At 43.3% G+C, this 24,554-nt stretch overlaps 1 protein-coding gene across 1 annotated transcript in view; it reads left to right on the top strand.

Annotated features, from left to right (window-relative positions):
* LOC144772579 (matrix metalloproteinase-20-like) overlaps positions 1–24,554 on the top strand; it is a 198,650-nt gene that overhangs the window by 162,660 nt on the left and 11,436 nt on the right. Inside the window, exon 9 of the mRNA XM_078657008.1 lies at positions 21,158–21,261. Coding sequence (XP_078513134.1) covers positions 21,158–21,261 — 104 coding nt within the window. The remainder of the gene's footprint in view (positions 1–21,157; positions 21,262–24,554) is intronic.

Raw genomic sequence — 24,554 nt, 5'->3', positions numbered from 1 at the left:
AAGATGTACCTACTTCACAATCATAGATCCTAGGCAGCAAAGCTAGACCAGTCTTACAGATGTACACAGAAGTGCTACCCATCAATTCCCAGAGAGCTTTGAGGATCAGACTACAGTCAGGTTTCCACCAGTCTTACATAAGGATTAGTCAAATAGCAAAAGAATTTTGTTAGCAAAAAAAAATACAGAATTATTATTTTTTAAATATCATTTACAAAGATTTTATCCCATTGAGTGCAGCCTTTCTGTAATTAACCCCAATGGGGGATATTTTTGATCAGCAAAAAGACTATTGAAATATCAACTTGACAGATTCATAAAATTCACACATTCCTGCCAAATATAAACTCTTCATTTTGGTTAAATGATCTCCAGATACTCACAACAAAAGATTGTCATTTGGTAAACAAATAACATTTGTGTCCAAATGTATTCATTTTAGTCAATTCATGTTTGGTCCCTAAACACTGTATTTTCATTTTTATCGCCCATTCACATGGGTACCACAATCTATTCACTGCCACTCCACTGTACAACACTGTAACCCCTTCTGTGGCACCCAACTCTACTCCACTCTGCAAAATGTTCCAGCACTCTTCAACACACCAGTCCACTCCACTGTACCACACACCACTCCAGTCAACAATACTTTACGCCACTCTATGCTACACCACTCCATTGTCGATGTCTTAGCCACCCTCAGGCCACATGCAATCTATGAAAAGCAGACATCTACTAAAACTATCACCTGAATTCAGACCTTCACATTAGTTCACATCTCCAACAGTGGTGGTACCAAGACCTAAAGGCCAAGCATCACTGTTAGGATTACTCTAAAGATTAGAACACATTTCAAATACTTAATGAATTCACTAAGGTTACTAGTGTTCTTAATGAAATCTTAGCCAGTCCTAGATTTCTATTTGAATGTATGTATGTGGAAATTCTGCAGGTGTATGTATATGTGATGTAAATGAGCTTTTAGAAATGCACCTTATTTTTTCAACGCAAAAACATTTTGCAGAGGAAGAAACCCCAGACTTAAATGTTGTTAAATGTGGGGGCTACTCTCGCCCTTCTGAGTTGCAAACTCACTTGAACCTGCTGTTTTCATATGTATGTGTAATTTCAGGGTAGGAAACTACATGCAAGAAGTATGTGACTACCCATTATCATAGACATAACTTTGTGTCCATCTGATTTTTCATGGAGTCCCATCCAGATGTTCCTACAAAACTACTCCTCACGTTAAACTTGTAAATTTCGTAAGCACATCATACAAGCAGAATTTCATAGTTCTCATGTACTGTTAGGCTGCGATTACATGTGCTATTTAGTCCCCCTGATGAAACACGATACTCAGGGGCTCAGCATTTATCGATGCAAACAACTTCACCTAGAATTATTAGTTTTGGCTTAAAATGGGGAATAACATGCCTATTTTTATACTTTTCCACCAAAATCTCTCACTTTTTACTGGACTTTCCTCCTCAGTATGTAATGCCAGGTGTCACATTCTGAAATGTGCTTGAGATTGTGGTGTGTGATTGTTTATTGAACCTTGTCCTGGCTAGTTTAGCTCACTAAGATACTGCAAACTCTGCATTACCAAGAATACCGATCCCTGTGAACTGAAAACGAGGCTATGAGCAGGATACAGAAAAAATGGTGAGCACTTTATCAGCCCCTTAGTGAATGATAAAATTCCATAACGTCTTACCTAACCTTCTTTCCAATACTTAGTAAAATGACTATTTCCAAAACAAAGAAAGAACTGAGTCATTGTACCTGTTTGCAGAATAGAAGCTCTTTAATTCAATCATGGATTACTCACAAACACAACCAGCTTAAGGTGTTTGTTACAGTGCATTTAGTCAAAAACCTCAGACAGTATAATCATGGTTTCTTGCATTACTCACTGATATATTGATCTCCGTCCTCAATCGAATATTTCACAATTTCATCTGATAATTTCAACAGTAGCATGCTTATGCCTGGTGTAGATTTAGAATATTGGGACATTTCAATTGAAGACAATGAAGTGTTAGAAGGGCCAGTGATGGTATTAAAGAATGTACCCAGCAAATGTTGGTCATTTTATCTCAACTGACATCTTTAGAAACTGACTTTTATGGATTGTTTTGGAATTCCTTATAAAATCGTATTTCCTATATATTATTTTGGTGCTGCAATTTTCTATGAGAGTTAAGGCTAGTGTGCGAGTCTTTATCATCTGATACAGTTGTGCACCTTTGCCACCGCTGCACTGTCACAGAAGCAACTCTGCTGCGTTTAGGGGACATTGGAACTACACTCATATTTCCCTCTGATGTCACTCTGTTCGGTGTCCTGGCGCTCCTCTGCCCTAAACCCAGCCTAGTTAGCCTTTAGTGTTAGTGACGCCGATGTAACGACATTTACTGTAAAATACTGATCCTGCTTAAATGGGATTCGGAGGACTACACATGTTTGTGGTGCGAATGATTTATAGAAAGTGTGATGTAACAACGCGATCAAAATGATCGCAGTATGTTACATCGCATTTTTTACAATGCAAGTCGTTACAACGACTTGTGCTGAAGGGGGCTGGACTTAGTAATAGTAAGATTTACTATTCCAACACCAGTCTACGTACAGTAGGGAAGGTGTTGGAATAGTAAATCTTAATATTCCTTAGGTTATAGCGCCTTCCAGCGCAAGTCGATGTAATGACTTGCGTTGTAACGGTTGCGTTGGAACTGTATCACGGTGTACTCACCGCGATGTAAACAATGTTTCCCTGATTTTGAGGGGTTGGAACAATTTTGAAATAACAATCAAAGTCCACCAGGCAAAGGTTTGGCTTTTGTGTGGAAAATGGGAAAATGTTTCTGTCACTAAAGGAGAAAACTCGTCCTCTTTGGTGGGCCACTCACTGAGTTCTAATTGCGATCATTACACTTCAATGTATAGATTTTTTTCTCTCCATTTTCTCCAAAAATCTTCACAATTTTCACCTGTTGACTCCATCCTATTCGAGGTCATTTCGCAGGAAGTTATGTTAGTAGAACCTGGGTGCATATTTACATTTTTTACAATGCTCCAGTGGTGCAATGCGTCAAAGGGGCATGCAATGGATGTTGCTGTGGGTGTCCCACTACCACACCCATTGCTTTTTGATGCTGCCCCAGATTTACAAGGATCTGTGAATCTGAGGCAGCGCCACAAAATAATGTCATTGAAAAGTAGGCCTGAGAGTGGCTTAACAAGGAGAAATACTTATATTTCTCCTCGTTTTTTGCTCTTTTTAGGTGTTATGTTATGTTATGTTAAAATCAATTTGTAGAGCGCTCGTACGCCCATGGGCTTCATGGCGCTATAGGAAAGGTGAAGAATCCGTCTAACATAACACTGAGCTGACAATAGCTAATGGTAGGCTTGGGCGAACAACCAGGTCTTTAATCCCTTACGAAAGGTAAGTAAATCCTCACTCTGCCTAATCGATAAGGGAATGGAGTTCCAAAGTGAGGCTGCTAGATGGCGAAAACAGCAGCCTCCCTGTCGCTTCCTTTTGAAGCGAGACACCTCCAGTAGGGATTTTTGCGCAGAGCGCAAGCTTCTGGTGGGTATATATTTAGAGATCAGGCAACGAATAAAGGCAGGGCCTTTATCTTGTATGGCCTTGAAGGTGATACACCCTGCTTTAAAGGCTATGCGCTGGGAGATCGGAAGCCAGTGTAGCTTTTCTAGTCCAGGTTTAATAGAAGACCATTTTGGCTGTTGTAGGATGAGTCTCGCCGCCTGATTCTGGACAAGTTGAAGTCTCTTCGACAGGCCCACTGGAAGTCCCAAATAGACGCTGTTGGAATAGTCCAGGCGGGACATAACCAGAGCAATAGTAACCTGGATTAAGGCAGACTGGGTGAAAAGATGAGCAATCTTTTTTATTTTCCTCATTTGGAAAAAACTTGCTGAGACCACAGCGCCCACTTGGGTTTTTAAGGACAGGTCCGAGTGGAGCGTGATGCCTAAGCTCTTTACAGCAATGGACCTTACGGGAGGGATGCCCAGGTCTACTGGCCAGAAGTTATCACTCCAGCTGGATAAACTGTTCCCGGGCAAAAGTAGTTCTGTTTTGCCCGGGTTGAGTTTTAGATGATTTTCGTTCATCCAGCATTGGATGTGTTTCATAGTGTTCTGAAATTCGGACACAGCATCAGGGATGTTCAGATGAAATATTAGCTGTAAATCGTCCGCATAGTTGAACACTGTGACATTAAACTTTTTAAGGGAATAAAGAAGAGGGCGGAGGTAAAGATTAAATAATAAGGGGGACAATGACGACCCCTGCGGGACTCCACAGGTGGACGTGTGCCTAGTACCTGTAAAGCTGCCCAGTTGAGTTGCCTGAGTCCGGCCCTCGATAAAGGATGTAATCCAGCTCAACGCCGGTCCTCTCAGGCCGGCCTGTTCGACACGGTTGAGCAAGATGTCATAGTCAACCGTGTCGAACGCCGCCGAGAGGTCAAGCAGCACCAGAGCTTGGTGTGTATCGATATCCGCATTGGCTCTAAGGTTGTCCTGAACCGCTAGAATCACCGCCTCTGTTGAATGACCAGGGCGAAACCCCGCTTGATTAGGCTCCAAGTAGTTAGTGGTCTCGATAAAATTGGAGACACTCTTAGAGACATGAGCCTCCAGTACCTTTGAGAGGTAGGGCAGCAGGGAAATAGGTCTATAATTTGTAAGATCCAGAGGATCCTTCCCTTGTTTTTTTACCAAAGGTATAAGGAGAGCTTTTTTGAAATCTGTGGGGACTCTGCCTTGTCTGAGGGATTCATTGAGGATAGGCAGGAATGCCTGTGGAAGGGATAGGCCTACTTCTCTGAAGATTGAAGGGGGACAGATGTCATTAGGTGACCCTGATTTGATCCTTTGAAGAAGTTCCGACAATTGTTTGGAATCAATCAGGGGGATGTGGTCTAAGATCTCTGGGTTCATGTATGTGTCCTCAGTGATGTTACTGGCAGGGTGTGATGGTATACTTTGTTTAATTGTGATGATTTTTTCTATAAAAAAATTATTCAAGTCATCACATAAGGCTTGAGATTGTACAATAGGTAGTGACGTACGCTCGTCATTGCAGAGATCGTTCACTATTCTAAAGATGTCTTTAGTTTGATTCTGAGATTTCAGAATTATGCCTGAAAAATAGTCAGTCTTCCTCTTAAGGATGGTTTTTTGATAGAGGCGACGACTCAGGCAATAGACCTCTTTATCTTGTGGGAGATAATTTCTGCGCCAGATTCTCTCTTTTTGCCTGACCTCTAGTTTAAGTTGTTTGAGGTCCGCAGAGAACCATTTATGAGCCTCTTTGTCGCGTGAGCGGGAGAATTTTACGTTAGGTGCATGAATATTAGCAGCACTTTGGATCCATGAGACAAGCGCCTCATAGATATCATCTACGTCCCCCAGGTCGTCAGGTGGAGGCAGAGTAGAAACCAAAGTATCCAAAAAAGCAGAGAGATCTATTGCCCTCCATTTGCGAGTTTCCCCTCCAGGCTGAGAAGGAATCTGATGTTGTCTCCTTACTTGCAGGGAAAAATGAACAAAATGGTGATCTGACCAGATACAGGGCTGAATCACGATAGATAACAAAGGGAGATTATGCGACCATAATTGGTCGAGATGGTGGCCTTTCTCATGAGTGGAGGACTGTATGAATTGGGTCATGTTAATGTCAGTAAGTAAATCTAACAATTCTCTCGCTTGGATATCCGTGTCCGGGCTGTCGAACCACAGATTAAAATCTCCAATGAGGATAGTGTGGGGATATTTCATAGTAATTGACGCTATTTGTTCAGCAAGTCCTAAGGGAAAGGCAGGCATAGATTGTGGGGCACGGTAAAGTAAAACCAAAGCTATGGCGCCTTTCTCAGTATCGGTTTTTATTACTAGATTTTCAGTGCCAGGTAGCAGCAGGGACGGGCGACTAATAAAATTATGTTTTTTATTAATAATGGCCGCCACTCCCCCTCCAGCTTTACCTGGGGCACGATTTACGGCCAATATATAGTAGTCTGATGGAAGTGAGGCCAGTATATCAGGCTGCGAATTCTCAGTAAGCCAGGTCTCAGTGAGTAGTAATAGGTCGGGCTTCTGCGAAGTAAGTAGCAGGAAAATATCCAGTTGATGCTTCACCAAAGATCTAGTGTTAAGATAAATACAATCCAAATTGAGCACAGGTAAATTGGAGCTTATAGGGGGTTTAATGGATACCATGCTGCGTTTATAATTCGGTCCAGGTGGTAAAATGACCTGAGAAATACCTAAATCGCTCAGGCGTTTAAGCGTGTAGCAGGGGAGTAAGGGGCAGAGGGACGCTGGAGGTCTGAGGGATAGTAGTTCCTGGGTAGTGTATGTGTAAATAGGAGAGCGGGCAGAGTAACATAGCCCTGGTCCCGTGCGGTCACGGACGGGCACAGACGGGCTTACCTTAGGCGCACCTTCGGCGCGCCACCGTCGCGCCCGCTGCGCCCGTCCGCTGCGCTCCCGGAGGCACATTGCCTCTTATGCTCTCCCTCGGGAAGCACTAGAACGCTGACTGCGTCCAGGCTCCCGGGAGACACCCACCCAAGATGGCGCCTCGCGCTCCCCTCTCCAGACCCTGATGGCCGGGGAGAGTGGGCCACGAGAGGCAGAGAAAGCGAACCTGCACAACCAAAACGTTAGTCACACAAAGTAACGCAAATTAAAATGCACAGATGCTATTTTTAAAATACATGTAGACTTTGTTTAAAATCAATGCTAAATTATAATAGCGAGCTTTCCGCTCGTGTCAGGCTCTTAGTAATTGTACAGACGGACTCTGCAAGCAAAGGTGTGCTGCATTCTGCCTCATTAAAGATCTTCATTTAGAATTCTGGGATGTGGCATAGCCTACCGCCCACCATCTTCAGAAACCTGTCCTGTTTGACGTCTCACAAATTACACTGGCAGAACACACCAAAAAGGTCCAGACAAACGGGTGAAAGATGATTAATTCAATTAACTCAAATTAAATAGTTGATCCCGGTGCTTGACTTGAGGCAACAGTTGCATCTAGGTCTCCCTCCAATTATCACCAAGATTTCATGGAAAGGAGAAATACTGCACTATAGAAGAAAAAAACATGACAGGTCAGAAGATGAATGCCTTCCTGTTGGTTGGTGAAAGAATGGACTCCATTCTTCCACCAACCACCTAGGAACGCGTGGATGGGTATGAGTGGAAGGATGGACAAATACTTGGGTGTGGATTGAAGGACAAATAAATGTAGGTATGTGGATGAATGCATAAATATGCACTGATGAAAGTTCAAATAGATAGTGATTCCTGATGTCTTCTGTTACCTTTCTACTCATATGTGTGGGTGGAGGCATTTGTTTTCATGGATGGATGTGTGACAGATAATAGATGGATGACTGTTCAGGCGAGTATAAGGGAATAGATGCATGTTGTCGGTGGATGAGTGCAGGCTTAGGTTTGCTTGGTGTTTCACTGGGTGAGAAGACAGAGGGCCTCACATCGACAGCTCACCAACCAGCATCCAACATGACAGACTTCTAGTGGAGAGATTCAGTCATCATCAAAAAGTATTGGAGTCACACATCCAGGACAGGAATCAAGAACAAGAGCAACACCTCCCTGAGATCATACGTTTGTGCCACGTTCACCGTGTTTTTATGTTTTTATGATGCAAGATCTCCTTTGCAATACACAGACAATTCAGCACGTATGATGAGTTGCCTGGACTATGGTAATTCCTTGCTGGTGGGCGTGAGGGAGGATTTGTTGGCCAAACTCCAGGTGGTACAGAGTACCGCAGCTCGCCTGGCATTGGACAAACCAGCGTGAACCCCCTTCCTTCCCCTACTGCGACTTTTGCATTGACTGCCCATAAGAAAGCGTGCTATTTTTAAACTGCTTTGCATGGTCTTCAAGTCTCTGCATGGGTTGGGTCGGTCGTATCTGGCTAACAAGATCGAACGTTACCAACCAGGAAGACAACTCAGGTCGAGTAACCATAATCTGCTATGCGGCAGGAGAATAAAAGTGGTCAAAATGGGAGGACGTACCTTTTCCTACCTGGCCTGACACACTGGAACAAGCTTCCTGAGTCTCTACCAGCCTGCACTAATTTTGTCCATTTTAAAATGCTACTTAAGACCTGGCTATTTTGAAAAGTGACTACTTACTTCTCCTCCAGCTGTTTCTTTCTCAGACGCCGAGAAATCCCCTGGCGGATGATTCGTGCCCCTAAAAAATGAGTTTAATAATAGTAATAATCAATGCACTGCAATGCAAGCCTATGCAACTAGTGCTACTGCTATATAATCAAAAGGTATGCTCCCCTACAAAGGAAAGCTTAACTTAAATTTTCAAGAGCAAATCAGTGTTGCGTAGGCTGTTCTAGAATGTGACTCCTTCTAGAAGCAATATCTGAGAGGAGGAAGGTCTATTACCCAATGGTTCTATATATTTTGTGTTAGTGATAGGAGCTCATGGCTTTCAGTTAAAGTTGTCTCTGGTCAGTACTAGAAAGGGATTGCAGATATGTATTTCTTCTTTTAGACTGAAACACTTCTGCTAAAATTTGAGGTTTCTGGAGTATACACCCTGTCCAAGCAGGAGCCCCAATCCTAGTCAGGGTATGTCTGATGCACAACCTAATTCAACCTTTGCTCACCCTCTGGTAGCATGGCACAGAGCAGTCAGGCTCAACTTAAAAGGCGATGTGCAAAGTATTTTTGCAGCACTTTAATTACAGTAACACCTTGCAAATACCACAAAAAAGACTCCTCACCAGTTTAGAAAAATAGAGAATATTTATCTGAGTGAAACAAGACCAAAATGACAAAATTACAATCAGTAGATGTCGAGATATGAATTTTTAAAGATTAAATCAAAAATAAGTGCTTAAAAGTCAGTGAGCCTAAAGGTTACTTGAGATCGCGATAGACTGGGGTGAATCCAAAGTTCAGGCCACCCGTGATGGAGGGCAGGGCCACCTGAAAAAGTACCTTGCACGGAGCAAGCGACTCCCTGCATAGGTTCTGATTCACGCAGTTGGGTCGATGCATTAGTGTCGAGACTCACAGTCGTGTCGAAGGGTCACCACTACATTGGAGTCGAGCCTCGCAGCGGCATCTTCAGATCGGTGCTGCGTCTTCTTTGAAACTCACAATCAGGACCTTTGTAGTCGTCGAATCGGCACTGGGTTGACATCGGAGTGCACTATGTTACATTGGTTCTGATTGACGGAAAGGGGTCATTGCGTCAAGTTTTTCAGAAAGCCGCTGCAGAACCCACTTCTGAGGCCCAAAACTGGAGGGGGCACCTCAGGCAAGGGTAGGACAGAGTCCGGCAGCACCAGCAGAGTTGCAAGAAGTCTTTTATGGCCCGGAGACTTCCGAAAACAGGAAGCAAGCCCGCAAGTCCTTGGAGAAACTTGGGTTCAAGGATGTGGAGAACAGGTCCAGTCCTTCTCACTCCCAGGCAAGAAGCAGCAGGCAGCAGGTCAACACAGCAGAGCCTACAGCACTGCAATCAGCAGGCCAACACAGCAATGAGGTTAGCAAAGTGGCAGTCCTCCTACAGCACAGCAGCTCTTCTTCCAAGCAGAATGTCCTTGGTCCCAGTAGAGTTCTGATTGGGTGGTGTCAGTGTTCCAGTACTTATACCCAAATGAGCCTTTGAAGTGGGGGAGACACCAAAGAGGCCATTGACAATCACAAGGTCCCTGCCTTTCCTGCCCTGGCTCCAGATTCACTACGGGGGGTATGCGGCTCTTGGTGTGGGGACAGGCACAGTCCTATTCAGGTGCAAGTCAGTTTATCCCTCCCAACTGCGTCAGGAAATCCTATCAGTATGGCAATGTGCCATCAGGATGCTAATGTCACACCCCTTCTTCCTTTATGTGAACGGAGAGCGGGAACTCACAAACCCAGCTGTCATACAACCCAGACGTGCATTCAGAGAGAGGCAGAGGCACGGAATGGTTAAAGTAAGAAAATGCCATCTTTCTAAAAGTGGAATTTCAGACTTCCAATTTAAAATCCAATTTGATCATATGTAGTGATTTTAAATTGGGAGTCCAGAGATAATAAAGTCCAAATCTCCATCTTTTCCCATTAAAAAGATGTTTTAAGGCAATCCTATGGGAGAGATTGGCCTTGTAATAGTGAACAAGCATTGGCATAGCTAATCATCACTATCCATGAATATTAGATATAAACACATTTAGAATTTGGACGAGTGTCCCTTTGCACTATCAATGATCTGGCCAAAGAGGGCATGAAAGAGCACAAATGGATCATAAATTCTAAGCTGTTCTGAACAGGGGCCCCCAAAATACGTTTGGCCCAGGGCCCCCAAAACCCTTAAGATGTCCCTGTATGAGGTAGAGCAGCGTGGCTGCTGTGCAGCATGTTGAAAAGTTATGGTAAAAAAGTGTTATAAGTATTTTTGTACCCTTCTACATAACCAAGCAGAGACCATGTACAACTGAATGGCCCTATGAAAAAAAGAATGAACATAAAATGACTTCCAGTTTTTTTGTTTGCAACTTCTTCTTGCCTGTTCTAATGCTTGTTTGTTATAGCTTTTTTTGTAATGGGGCAGACATAAACAACAGGAGAATGGAAGTTAAGAAATAGTACCTGAATTACAACACAAGCCGTGGATGGACAACAGGGGATAATTAACAGATGCCAGATTTGAAGGGCAGAAAGAGGCAGTGCTGAGGGATGCAGAGGTGGTGGTGTGTTAGTACAGAGGTGATGCTGAGTGATACTGAGGTGGTGCTGAGGTGGTGGTGTGCTGGTGCTCAGGTGATGCTCAAATGATGCTGAGTGCTACTGAGTTGGTGCTGAGTGATGCTGAGGTGGTGCTGAGTGCTGTTGTGGTGCTGAGCAATGCTGAGGTGGTGGTCTTGAGCTGGTGCTGAGTTGGTGCTGTGCTGTGGTGGTGCAGTGCCGATGCTGAGGCGGTGCTAAGGTCCGATTCTTACCAGAAAGGGAGGAATACTAGACTGGCAAGAATGCCCAGAATGTCTTAGTTAGGTTTTGGTCAGGGCTACTGGAACTATGCGATAGGATAGGACCAAATTATGCAGCAGGGTTAAGAATAATATGTGGCATCATGCGGCACATGTTGGTATGGAACTACTTCATTATTTTGCAATTTTTACCCATGTGTAGCACTTCCATATCAAAGGTTTCATGTTATTAGTATCACTTTAACACCCAATTGCAGCAATAAGCTACTGAAAGATGACGAGCCAGTCTTTACAAACTACTTTCAACTGCGGGCAACATGTGTCGCTTTTTTTTGTTTTTTAGTAACTTTTGATCAGTTTGAGCTATAGATAAAACAAATGTTTTGTTTCTATGTATAATATAGCAGATGACTGATTATATAGCAAGGGTGAACAAAGCAAACACAAGGAGATGATGGACGCAGCGCTGAAACTTTTCAGACACTCACCCCCAGTCATAGATCTGGGTTGAATCCATCATCTTCTTTAGCTCACTTCACCACCCCAGTTCAGACCCAGCTATATGCAAATCATTTTTGAGCCTGTGCCTCATGGGAACAGTCCAGCCTGAACTGCCAAGCTGTGTCTTCCCTGGACCAGAAACAAGCATCCTGCGACCGGTTCCGACTAACATCCATCTTCAGCCATGCTAGCCTTAAGCCAGTGGCAAAGTGAGCAAGGGACCCACGTCTGTGTTTGCTTTATATAGCAAGGGTGCCAAATCCATAATTATGTAGAATTGCATAATTGCAGTCCCCCTGGTTTTAGCCCATAACTGGCCTGCCACTTTGACCTATTCCTAAGCCAGAGTGAACAATTTTGTCCATGACATTCCCTTTGACACACCTGCGATTTGAGCAATGAAGGAAAGGAATCGGATGCCATATGTTGTGTTCACAAATTGCTGGACACTATAGCCTGTAGTTCAATTTACTAAAGAGTGCATTGCCTTCAAACATGAATTACACTATACTTTCAGAAACTGTATTTGGACTTTTCTCCTGATTCTTAAAATGAGAGAGATGTATATCAATTTACTGTGATTAGCATCCACCACTTCCAATCGAAAATACTACAGTTGACATGCCTGGGGCTATTATTACCAAATACCACTAGGCCATGCAGCAAAAACAGAAGCTGAGTCTATATTTACTGTTGACCTTAAAGGCTCACTTCTGTTTCATAGACACGATCGCCATGTTAGCACAAGCCATTTTAAGAACTTCTGTGTTCCTCGTGTGCCCAGGCACAGTGTGCAGACACTAGCAGATGTGGGTGGGTGGTGCGCTGTGTGTTGTGCCATGGTAGAGGAACCTATCGGAAACCGGAAGCTCATTTACCCCACATCTATGCAGGGCTTCAAATGTATCACTGCATGGGTCAATCAGCAATTTATTTTGTCATAATGTCCTGGCTAAGAGCAAGTATCAGAAGATAAAGGCGCACAGCCTCGGGACTCAGCCACTCAGGGACATGGCCAGGGAACCGAGCAATGCATTGTAAGTGTGCACATGAAATGAGGCTAACACTGGCCGTTTAAATAGCAAACAATACAAATTTACTGCAGGGCACTTAGTAATAAATACGTGTTATTTACCTATTTAGTACGCCTTTAAAAAATAAATAAAAGAAAGAAATAGGGATTTAAAACCATTAACAAGTCAAGCTTGGTCCCTTCATATTACTTTGACATGTTTGCTCAAGTGCATAACCCAGTGACCTGTCTTACAATGACTGGAACCTGTTACACCAGGATCTCTGCAACAGCTTCATTAACCACTGAACCTGCCGTTTAATTCCAGGCACCATAACCTTTTAAGTTATGTCGTGATCATTCATACTGGTGAACCAGCAGACTACACACAGCTCTCTGCAGCAAGTACATTAACAGACTAAGCTACCCTACAACGTAGTCTGTCTCAGCAAAAACGTATACCAAAGCAGCATTACTACCGTATTCATCTTCTTGACAATTTCTGTGGGGGGCTCCATTTGACACAACATTAATGCTTCCTGCAAGCAGAATATTGGCTGACTGTCACAACCCAAGACTCTGCCATTTCTCATTTCTGCTTTCATCATTAATGCGTGGACTTCGGGAGCACGTGGCTACCGTTTTCAGTTTCTTTCAATGTGTTGCTAGATTCTGTAAGATAAACATTCAAAAAAGTGAGGCCTTTCAAATGCTTTCTTGTGAAAAGGGCCTAGACTTTGTCTGAGATTAGCTACAACAGGTAGGGGGAGGCTTGAAGAGAGAAAGAGGAGGAGGAAGGTAGAGAAAACGACCAGAGAGGTAGAAGCAAAAGAGGAGAGAAGGAAAGAGAATGGATGGATGGATGGAAAAAGAGATTGTGCAAATATCCTAAGGGAGCGGGGCTGGTTTGAGCATTTTTCACATATCGTTGCTCAGTCCCGTCCTGCTAGGCGAGCTCTTAAGAAACTTTGTGGACCTGCACTTTTTTTGGGGGGTAGAAATTAAACACTGTGTTAGTTACATTACACCTTTACACACACCTCTTGCATCAAGCATGGATATAAATAGAAGTGAGGGGGCTGCTGCCACCTCTGCTTCCATCTCACACAGGCCACCGATCCGCAGGTACACTAATTGTACCCCACGCATAAACAGGGCGTGAGGCTTGCAACAATGGCACCAAATTCCATTAAAAGAGAAACAGCATTTTTCATGCATTTAATTCATCATAATTGTAAAGATGCCTTTTATAATGAAGACAGATGCCTTAGTTGTGGTGAAATCTTATTTATTGATTAAATCAATAAGGCACACAGAGCGCCGAACGTGCTGACTGTGCACAGCTCCGGCGCCCGACTGATTCGCGCTCCGGGCCGCGCGAATCTAAAATGGCCGCTGCTCACGCTACGTCGTTACGTAGCGTGAACCACTAGAGCGGCAACTCTACAATAATCACTATGTCAACAAGTGATAGTGATGCTCCTTTAATGCTGCTCAAGTTTGAGGCAGACAAAGTGCTCACCACGCACCACCTTTGGAGTGCTCGAGGGAAGCGCTTTCCACAGGCTGCCTTCCTCTGCTAAAGTGGGGGAAGAATGCCACTACACCTTGGTGCCACAAGTGATATGCCTAACACACGCTGAACATAGAGCAACAACGCCATGTGTGTGTATAGCACAGACAACTGACAGTTTTGAAGCAATTTAGAGAGCACACAGGGACCACAGTTCAGGAAACGTCTGCCACCCGGGTGCTGCCCCACGCAGCAGCTGCTACCCCAGCGTTTCTTTGAAAGAGGCGAAAATGCCGCCCCAGGTAGAGGAGCCCTTGAGAGGAAATGGAAATTAAAGCAGTGGGTCACACAGTGAGGCTACAGTGGGCGGGGCCAAGACTGCTCAGTAATTGGACACCAGCGATGTTTGTTGTTTGCCCTCTACCCTCAATAAGGATCACCTAATTATCTATCTCGGCATTAAGTGCTTTATATTTAAACTGTAAAAACTCAAGCATTCTGAAGACCAATCCTCCACGAGCTTGCTCCTCCCAACGGAACACGAGCCGAGAAGAAAACCAGAAATAGTGCAGCACAACCCGCATAAAGCGTCAGGAGGGAAAGAGAACATGTAAGAGGGCCAGTCGCCATGGGAGGGAACCAAACACACAAAGGAGGGAAAAATGCAACCAGTGCACCCATGAAAAACCAGCATTTTGCAATATCACAAAAAATAACATATGGAAAGCATGGGAGTGCCAAAAAGCCCATTGAAGGATTACAGCATGCCTCGCAGTGCAGCGCATGCGTGCTGCTTCTAGGCTTGACCTAAAAAATAATTTAACAGCTTTTCACTAGCAGGACATGTAAAGCTCAAAAGTAAATGTCCTACCTGTTAAATAAACTGCACCCTGCTCATAGAGCTGCCTAGCCTCGGGGCTACCGTACTGGTGCCTTATATGTAATAAAAGGGAAGGTTTGGTCCTGGCAAGTAGCTTAAATTGGGGAAAGGGGGCAAAACCAAAGGGGATGATGGACGGAATGTTGAACATTGCAAGCACTCACCCCCAGTCAACTGATCTGGGTTTAATCCATCATCATTCTTTAGCGCACTCCGCCCCCCCAGTTCAAACATGGCCGTATGCAAATCAGTCTGACCCTGTGCCTCATGGGAAGAGTCCAGTTCGAACTGCCAAGCCATGTCTTTCCTGGACCGGAAACAAGCATCCTGGTACCAGTTTCGGGTACATAACCCTCATCAGCCAGGTTATCTTGAATCCAGTGGCAAAGTGAGCAAGGGACACACGTCTGGGCATACCCTGTCAACTTAGGGCGAATGAAGCAAAACCAAAGGGGATGATGGACCGAGTGTTGAACATTGCAAGCACTCACCTCCATCCACCATCATTCTTTAACTCACACTGCCACCCCTGTTCAGACATGGCCGTATGCAAATCAGTCTGTCCCTGTGCCTGTGAATGGAAGTTTATTTATAACATCTTATAAGTATAACTTCCCATTGGTACAAGATAGAAAGTTGGAGTTTAGTATGCCTGAACTAAGAATATAAAAATGCATCTTTTAGTAAAGATAATTATTATATTGTGTATTTGGAAATACCACTTGTAGAAAGTGGGGATTTTCTTGTTTAGCCATCCCGGGTGCCTCTGCTCGTTTGTGGATTGACTGTCTGGCTTTGGAGTGACAGGGGCTTGGGATGTGCATTCTCTCAGACAGCCACTGGGGGCACTTGATGTGTGCCCTGCCTTTCCTGGATTAGTCAGGGCTGGGCTGAACAGATCTATGCTGCATTTAGAGTAGAGGGAGGAGCTTTCCGTTCACCTGAATGGGCCTAGTCTGCCTTACACAAAGCCGTCTCAACCTCCTGCTGGGAAGCTGGACCAGACAAGACAGAATTGGTTTTGACTGAGCACAGAGCCTCTCTGCCACAAGAGAACAAAGAGAAATGGAATATAAATATTGGGGCCCAGACCCCAGAACTTTAGATCACTCCTGGAAATCAAGAGGACACTTTTTGCCAAGGAGAAAGCTGGAGAAATTGAAAGAGAAGTACTGCCCCTTTACCTTGTGCTGTCTGGGGCTGGCCTGCAGTGGCTGTTTCTGCCAAGGAAAGGACAAGGGCTTTGCTGTATGATGTATCCCCTGCCTGAATAAGATCTCCAAGGGCTTGAAGTAGAGCTTGCCTCCTGTGCAGAACTCTCAGGGACCCAAAGACTTCACCCCCAATCGCCCCCGGAATCTAATGCTAGGAGGTCTGACTTGCCAAGAGGTGCCTGCCAGTAATATAGGCCTTTGGAGGTTGTTGAATTTACTCTGCATCGCCACAATTGAAGAACCGACGCAGCGCCTGCCTGCGGCTTTAGTGCCTGCATTGCAACCAGTCCGTGTACGATCTCTGACGTCCGAGATCACCAGACCAACTCTGACACAGGCCCTGCTGTGTAAGAACCGACTAATCTAGGGGATGCACCTGAAATCGTTGCAGCGCCTGTTTATCGCCACCCCGACCATCAGCGCATCAAGGATCTTCTTGCATTGCATTGTCCCGGATCATCATACATCGCATCAAGGCACCAGGTCTGTTGCTTCACTAGGGGACACAATAAGAAACCGCCACATCACCTCCCCACCCAGTAAGAAACTGACGCATCACCTCCTCTCCGGTAAGAAACCGACACATCACCTCCCCTGCGTAGCAGTAAGGAACTTATGCATCCCCACCCCCGGAGCAAGGAACTGACACATCACCTTCCCTGCAACCGTCTTTGCTCCTGGTTTTGATGCATCGAAGTTACTTTGTGTTGAATGTGTCGCATCCATCATTTTCTATGGACAGAACAGTTTTTTACCTTCTAAAAGTCATATTTTGATTATTGTATTGTGGATTTTTGTCGTTTTGGTCTTGCTTGGTTTTTCTAAACTGGTGTGGGGTCCATTTGTAGTGCTTTTACTATATATTGCTGTATGTTTGCACAAATGCGTTACACACTGCCTCTGAGATAAGCCTGTCTGCTTGTACCAAGCTCCCAAGGGGATAATCAGGGGTTATTTTAGAAGTGTATCCCCCTTACCCTGACTAGGAAGAAGGGTCCCTACTTGGACAAAGGTGCAAACCATTGCCAAGTAGATACTCCCATTTCTAACTGTGTCATTTATGATCACTTCTTTAGTGTTCTGAGTGTACTTACATAGAATACATGTGTTGCATTTCAAATGAACAAGCACTGTAGGAAGTCCTAGTAAATAAGGGATATCTGCTCTTGATGTTTTATTAGTCCTGGCTGCTCTTTCTATATATTGTTGAATATTCTTACCTTTCCCAAAGGAAAAAACGGTCAAGGAGCATTAAAGTTCTACAGTCATTTCAATTTGTTTAGTATGATCTTTTTGATTTTATTTACAATGGGACTGTACGTGATAGCACATGTCAAGGGGATCATATTATCCTTCAATCTTTGCTACAGCAGTGTCTGAAGGGGGTGCACCAGGCACATTTCAAGGCGCCACTGACAAGTTTGCGAGGATATCTTATTGCTATAAGTATTTTGTCATTCAGAAAATACTCTTCCCTTTGGCTACTGTTTCTGGGATCCACAAACATTTCCCAGACAGAAGGTTGTCTTTGAGAGAACATGGAAGGGCACTGATGAAATGGAGAAGTGTGTTTCTGTCAAGGGGTTATGAATATATGCTTACTGGCAGATGTTTCTCATCTGGGAAAATCCATAGATACCAAAAACTCAATATAAGGATTTCATGGCTCATCATAAATCGCAGATCCAATTGACCAATTATTCAGCCATGTGTAAAATTGTTTTAAACTCTCCAATGCACCTCTCTTTTCTTTTCCAAAATATGAACCCAATGTATCTATACCAATTCCTTATGTGTCTGCGAGCATTACTCTTGTCATAAATCAATTTCCCTTTGAAATATGACATAAATAGATTGGCTATCTCTGGTGCAATGCATTGATGTATCTATACTAATTCCTTATATGTTTGTAAGGAATATTCTTGCCATATATCCATTTATATTCTTTACTTGGAGATCCAATTCTGTCTTAAAAAGAAAGGAATTCCTTTACAGACAAATTGAAGCTAGTAGGACCAAACAGTCTGTGGGAACCATGTGTGGAACTTTCCTTTTATCCAAAATGCTGGCTGCAACAGCATCTTGGGGTATATTAGTGTGCAATGCCTCTTTGTCAAAGCTGTACCAAGCACACTTTAGGGGTGGCATATTAATATACAACAACAGGTTTTCTTTCATGGCAAGGAACTTGTTATTGCCTTGTGTTGCTAAAGAGCATAATGGTGCTCTAGGCAGTCACATGTTTTTAAAGCACACAAAAAGGTAATAGCTGGAATGCTTAATTGCAGCCACTCATATTTACTCAAGCCCTCATCTTACTCCATAGGTTTTTTTGGGCCTACTATGCCATCTTAGAACAACTTGCCATTTGAAAATCTGCCACGGTCCTGCTACAATAGGAACAGTCCATCACAAACTGCCAGGTCAATTCAATATTGTTATATTTATTAAGAAAGGCAAACTGTTGTATGGCTTATATTTTCTTAGTAAAAACTGTGCATTTGTTGGACAACATAAAGTTCAAGATTCTGAGGACACCATCAGGATATGTTGGCCTTGGTACTGTTAGCCCACAGTGCACCATCTGTATCCTGAACTAAGAAAGGTAACAGGTGGAATATGCAACCCTATAACATGACAACCCTGACTCCCAAAGAAATTGTGGTAACAGATCTAGATTCTATGGCTGTATAAGCAGCAGTCAGATTCATTTTTTTAAATCTATGCAATCAGCACAAAAGAATAGGAATCAAGTGTGTACGTCTGTGCTGTAGGCATATGTTTTATGTTGTGTGACACTATTGTGTGTTTTGTTCATTCGTTTTTTCCACTGCACTCTTCTTTTTACAAACACATATTTGTTTTCACTTGGACACCTTTCTGTAAGCTTGATGGCACCAATGATGAGAACAGGGCTATCCTGGTGAGTACCTACCAGGTTCCCCATTGGTGGTGCGCCCGTGAGGTGCCATCTCGCTCTCACACATTTTTTTCACAGTGGTTGTTTGGTTTCACAAGTATCTGTTTAGAGGGACGGGCTTTTTAAGTTGGGCACGAGAGTGATATATCCCCTACCCCATAATCATTGAAAGAGGGGAGGTAGTTGTAAATTGAATGCAAAATGAGAGATATCACTACATAGCATAAGAGAATAGTGCCTGTGATCTAGGTCAATATTGGATTTGAAACTTGATGAGTGGGGGGGCGACCTAGGTCCTCTAATCCCTCTTTGCTCCTTGTTGTTGTTGGTAACAGATCTAGAACCTTTTCCTTCGGTTACTTATGCATACCCAAAGAGTTACACCAGAAATACTCAGCATGTTGTTTCAATATTTATTGAAGCATTGTGATTTTTGAGTATAATATGTGTGCTGCAATAATTAATAGAAGGAAAAAGAATAATAGGGCATATTAGCAAGAACCTTGTTAAAATTATCGCTGTTATAGCGGCAGGAAACTGCTGCTAAAAAGGCGATAATGGGCTTGCTAACATGCGTTATAGAATTCCAATAGAAGCCCAGGTTAGATGTGTAGGACATCTAACCTGGGCTTCTATTAGAACTCTATAACGCATATTAGCAAGCCCATTATCTCTGTTTTAGTGGCAGTTTCCTGCCGCTGAAACGGCGATAATTTTAACGAGGTTCTTGCTAATATGCCCCAATGTGATCAGCATCACTAGAATGGTGGAGAAGATAAGAAGTTCACCATTTTGTTGTTCCAGAGAATATAGGTTGTATATAAGTATTGTAATATATTGTACACCTACCTAGCACTACTAAACCTAGTGTGTCTAGGGTGGGTGAATCTCCCAAATCCCTGCAAGGTGATTTAATTCCACTGTAACCTTTTGGTAAGTGTCATCAGGTAGCCTGTCTTTATGGGGAGCTGGGCTTCATCCCTCTCAAGAGGTAAACAGGAATCAGCTGGGCTGGAATTCCCGCATCAGACAGCCTATCAGTCTCAGCAAAATGCTCCTTTGTCTAAACAAGGGACTGCTGTCATTTATATATTAAACATCATCTGTGTTGCCACACCGAAGTCCCAGTCAGGCCTTTATTGTTGATTCTTTAGCATACAACAACATTTTGTACATTAAACTTAGCCCTTGTGCAGAATGTTCAAGCTATTGTCATAATATGCATATGAACTGGATATGCAAGCAAAGCCATTTCAAAGAATATTATCCTGCATGGCATGCAAGCAAATATGTGTCAAATGTCACTATGCTTGAGAAGGAAGGCTACTTAAAAACATGAGAATGCAAAATGATAGTGTTCCGAACAAGGCCTAATGTGACCACATAACAAAACCAACAGTAGAAAGGGTTCATACTAACCTAGTTCTCAATTAATTAATTCCAATACCAAACCCAGTTCCAAAATTCTTGTGATGTGTCTTAGTAAATTCATATGAAAAATTGATTCTTATTACCAGCACAAATATGTTCCCATTAGAACACAACTGCATTTTTGATGCAGCCTATGTGATGAGTAAGAATGGGCATAGGAGAAGGCTTTTCACAGGGTATTACCACTGGTTGATTAGAGCATGCTTCTGCTTTGGCAGACCTTTTTTGTGTATGTGCATGTACTGCATAGAGCGACTAATGCACAAATAGTAACTATTCGTAATGTGTTGGAATCAGTATGAATAACCTAAAGCATGTATATGGAATGCCATGTCTCATTGCTATGTATGTATGTTTGGGACAAACCTAGTCAAAAGGCAGTGGAACACTGTAAAGCGTGGAAATGTTAGTTTAATATAACTAATTATATTGTAGGTGGTCATAAAGGATACATTTGCAACATTGTAATTGTGACATATAATTATAAATGTATCTTTATACACATATAAATGTATTTTCACTTTATCATGGTAAATACTCTTTGAGTTTGACAAGCATGTGATTTTTTTTGTTACATATAATCCAACAGAAAGCAATTTATAGCAACTGCTTTATATAGAGTTTTATTATCATTGACTAACAATTGCAATGCTATTATGTACATCGAAGCTATGATGAAACTGAGAAGAAAATGGGAACAGAGTATCCTAAAAGTATTGAAGATGAGTTTGCTGGCATTGGAGGCAACATAGATGCAGCAGAAGAGGTGAATGGTAAGTATTTAAAGAACATTTATATTTTTATGAAGTGTGATTTATTTTAGTAGATAATTGTTATTGCAAAAAAGCAGTTTCAGAAATCTGTACAATCCTATTACTAGATAATGCATGCAGATCCTTTATAGTAAATAATAACTTATTTCACTCTGTATTACAGATGTGCTCTTGTAATTTAACATATATAACACCACATGTTGCTATTGCAGAGATAAATGACGCTAAAGTAATCAACTTCAAGAAGGATAAGATGCTACAATGCTGATGATTATTTAGGGTCAGATTTATCAACACTGCACAGGTGCACAGTCACGTAAAGTGACACAAAGTGTTCCTTTTTTTGCTGGGGAACCACAAGTAATTGTTTGCATTGCTTTGTGCTGCTTTGCATCAAGGAGGGTTCCAACTGTGGTACATGGGCATTCCCTCGCTATCACCAATAATTGTGACACAAAGCCCTATCCACTACCAATGGTAGTCATGATTTTGTGCATTATCTCTCCAGGAGTTGCCCAGCAGTGCTTGACCTTAATGAGGTATAAAAACTGCAGTCAGAGCATAAGCAATGGCCTGGGTGTACGGAGGTATTTATCTTCCCCTGGTAGGAAGAACAGTTTAGGTCGGCTTAGGAACTTCATTAACTCATGGCTTTCCCTTTTACAAGTAAAAGTAAGTTGGGAACTGGAAAAGGCAACCTTTTGATCGCCCAGCCTGACTGGCACTCGGATTCAGTGAGAGGGATGCTACCCTCAAAAACGTGTTTTATGACCACAGAGGATAGCACTGCTCATCTGCCTGGCCGCACCTCTGGCCGGGCCCACAGGTCCTGCACATGGGTGGAAGGGTTTACCCATTTAGGGTTTTGGGAGTAAGAGTCTCTGTGGTATTGTTTACAGGAAGGCAAAGATGACCTGCTGCAAAAGTGGGTAGGAATGAGCCTAGGCAACTTTTACACCCGTTGGTAAGGGGGAAGCCAGGAGTCACCCTCACCCACTGGATAGTGCCAACCATAAATATGGAAGAACATAATAGAACTGCACCTGTTGGTTAAGACCTGTGAGGAAACCTGAAGGGCTGGCCCAGCTTTTACTTGTACTCAAGATAAAGAATTCATACAAGTCATTCAAGGGTCCTCATCAGGACCTAGTAAATCAAATAAAACAAAAGCTAATTTTTTATGGTAGTATTGTGATTTATTGCTTGTTGGATGGAAACCAATGTCCCATAGTAATTCAACATCACCTGAGTGAGATGGTTTAATCAGATATATTACCCCAGCCACCCCTTTAAATTGGAATGCCGGCTTCGTTATGAACACATGATGGATATCATAAGAAATCGACTCTTTCTCCATATGATTTACTACGTCCAGATGATGACACTTGAATCATTATGGGTCGAAACACTGTTGACGATTATGACAATTAGGACATTGTGTCAATGAACTTGTATGGTGTCTGAGCATTTCTGACTCAAACAGTGCAAATAATAAAACTATCTCTGATCCATTGGTGATTTTATAATACAGACTCTGCACTGGTTAACTTCACTCACAGTGATCACATGAACATTTAGCACCATTATGAGGCAAGAAATGCATGGTCAAGGAAACCATCTGATGCACCATCACTAATAACAACTCTACACCTTTCATGGACTACCTCAACGTTTGACTGTAGACCAATGCTAAGACCACGATCAGAGGCACCCTTGCCTACAGACCCCCAGGACACTGACCAGCTTTCTGCAATACCACCTCCAACTTCATTGCCCCCCTAGCCATCGACTCACACCACTACGTCCTACTCGGCGATCTTAATTTCCGTGTCTACAACCCCGACGACGCTAACTCCATCCCTCTCCTAGAAAATCTGTATAACCTTGGCCTCACCCAACTGGTCACCTAACCCCCACACAAAGCCAGACACACACTCAACTATTCCTCCAGCTCCAGAATCAAACTCAGCCACGTCTCAGAACTCACCTGGACCAATCACGCCATTATTCACTTTACCATTTCCGATATCCAGCATACCGATACTAAGCACCTCAACTCCTTCCACCACAGCTGGGGCAAAAGAACCAGTACTAAGTGGACACAGGCCCTCTGCACCACCCAAAGCTTCAGTTGAACTTGACCAGGCCATCCAGAACTTCTCCACCTGGATCACCACATGCACAGACAGTCGCCCCACTGGGACTAGCAAAAGCCAACATAACCCCAAAACAGCCAGCTGGTGCACATCAGTGCTCTGAACCGCCAATCCCAACAGCTACGGACTCAAGAAGGTATGGCGCATTGCTAAAAACCCCTCTGACAGAGTTGCTCACAAAACAGCCCTTAGCAACTATCACCTGTGATTCAAGAAAGCGAAGATAGCAGCCATCACTGCCCACATCAATACAGTGGCCAACAACACACAAGAATTTTTCAAAAGAGTAAATAAATTCTCCTACCCGGCAGCCACAGACAACACCATCTACCCTTTCCAAGAACTCTCTTGGACTACTTCCACAGCAAGGTTGCCACCATCTACAACAACTTCGACTGCCAACCCACCACTCTCAGCCTCCACAACCTCAACAAACCAACAAACAGAAGCCAAACAATCATCACATGGTCTCTGCTCACCACTCAGACCACCACCGCCATTATGTTGTCTATCCACTTCGGGGCACCACGACCCCTTCTCCCACCATCTCTTCAACCTAAGAATCAACCCTATCAGTACAGAACTCAAAAGCATCCTCAACGCCTCCATCTCCTTCCCGGACAGATTGAAGCACGCAGAGGTCAGATCACTCTTAAAGAAACCATTAGCCGATTCCAGCGATCTCAAAAAATATCGACTGATCGCACTGCCCAGCCAAAGTAATTGAGAAAGCCATCAATCAACAACTCACGGAACACCTGGAACAAAACCACTTACTCAACGTCTCACAATCAGGACTCACTGCCTACCACAGCACTGAGACTGTGCTGATTACTGCCACAGAAAACATCAGAACTCTCCTCGACTGTGGAGAAACTGTGGCCCTGATCCTCCTCGACTTCTCTGCTGCGTTTCACTGCGGTTTATAGTGTTTTTTTTTGGTTACAGCGTGCAAAGCATAAAAATAACCAACAGTCATGTTGCAGCATTAAAAGAACAAATAATAGGTGGATGAACATGCATAATATGCGGTAATGGGAAATAGTAAACATTGTCAAACAGTATTCAATAGCATGGGTCACAGGATGTACATCCGTGTGGAATTTATCAATCAAGGGCCTGAGCTTAGGCATTCCA

The sequence above is a fragment of the Lissotriton helveticus genome, chromosome 8 (assembly GCF_964261635.1).
Source record: "Lissotriton helveticus chromosome 8, aLisHel1.1, whole genome shotgun sequence".
Lineage (NCBI taxonomy): Eukaryota > Metazoa > Chordata > Amphibia > Caudata > Salamandridae > Lissotriton > Lissotriton helveticus.
This window is presented reverse-complemented; position numbering and strand designations above follow the sequence as displayed.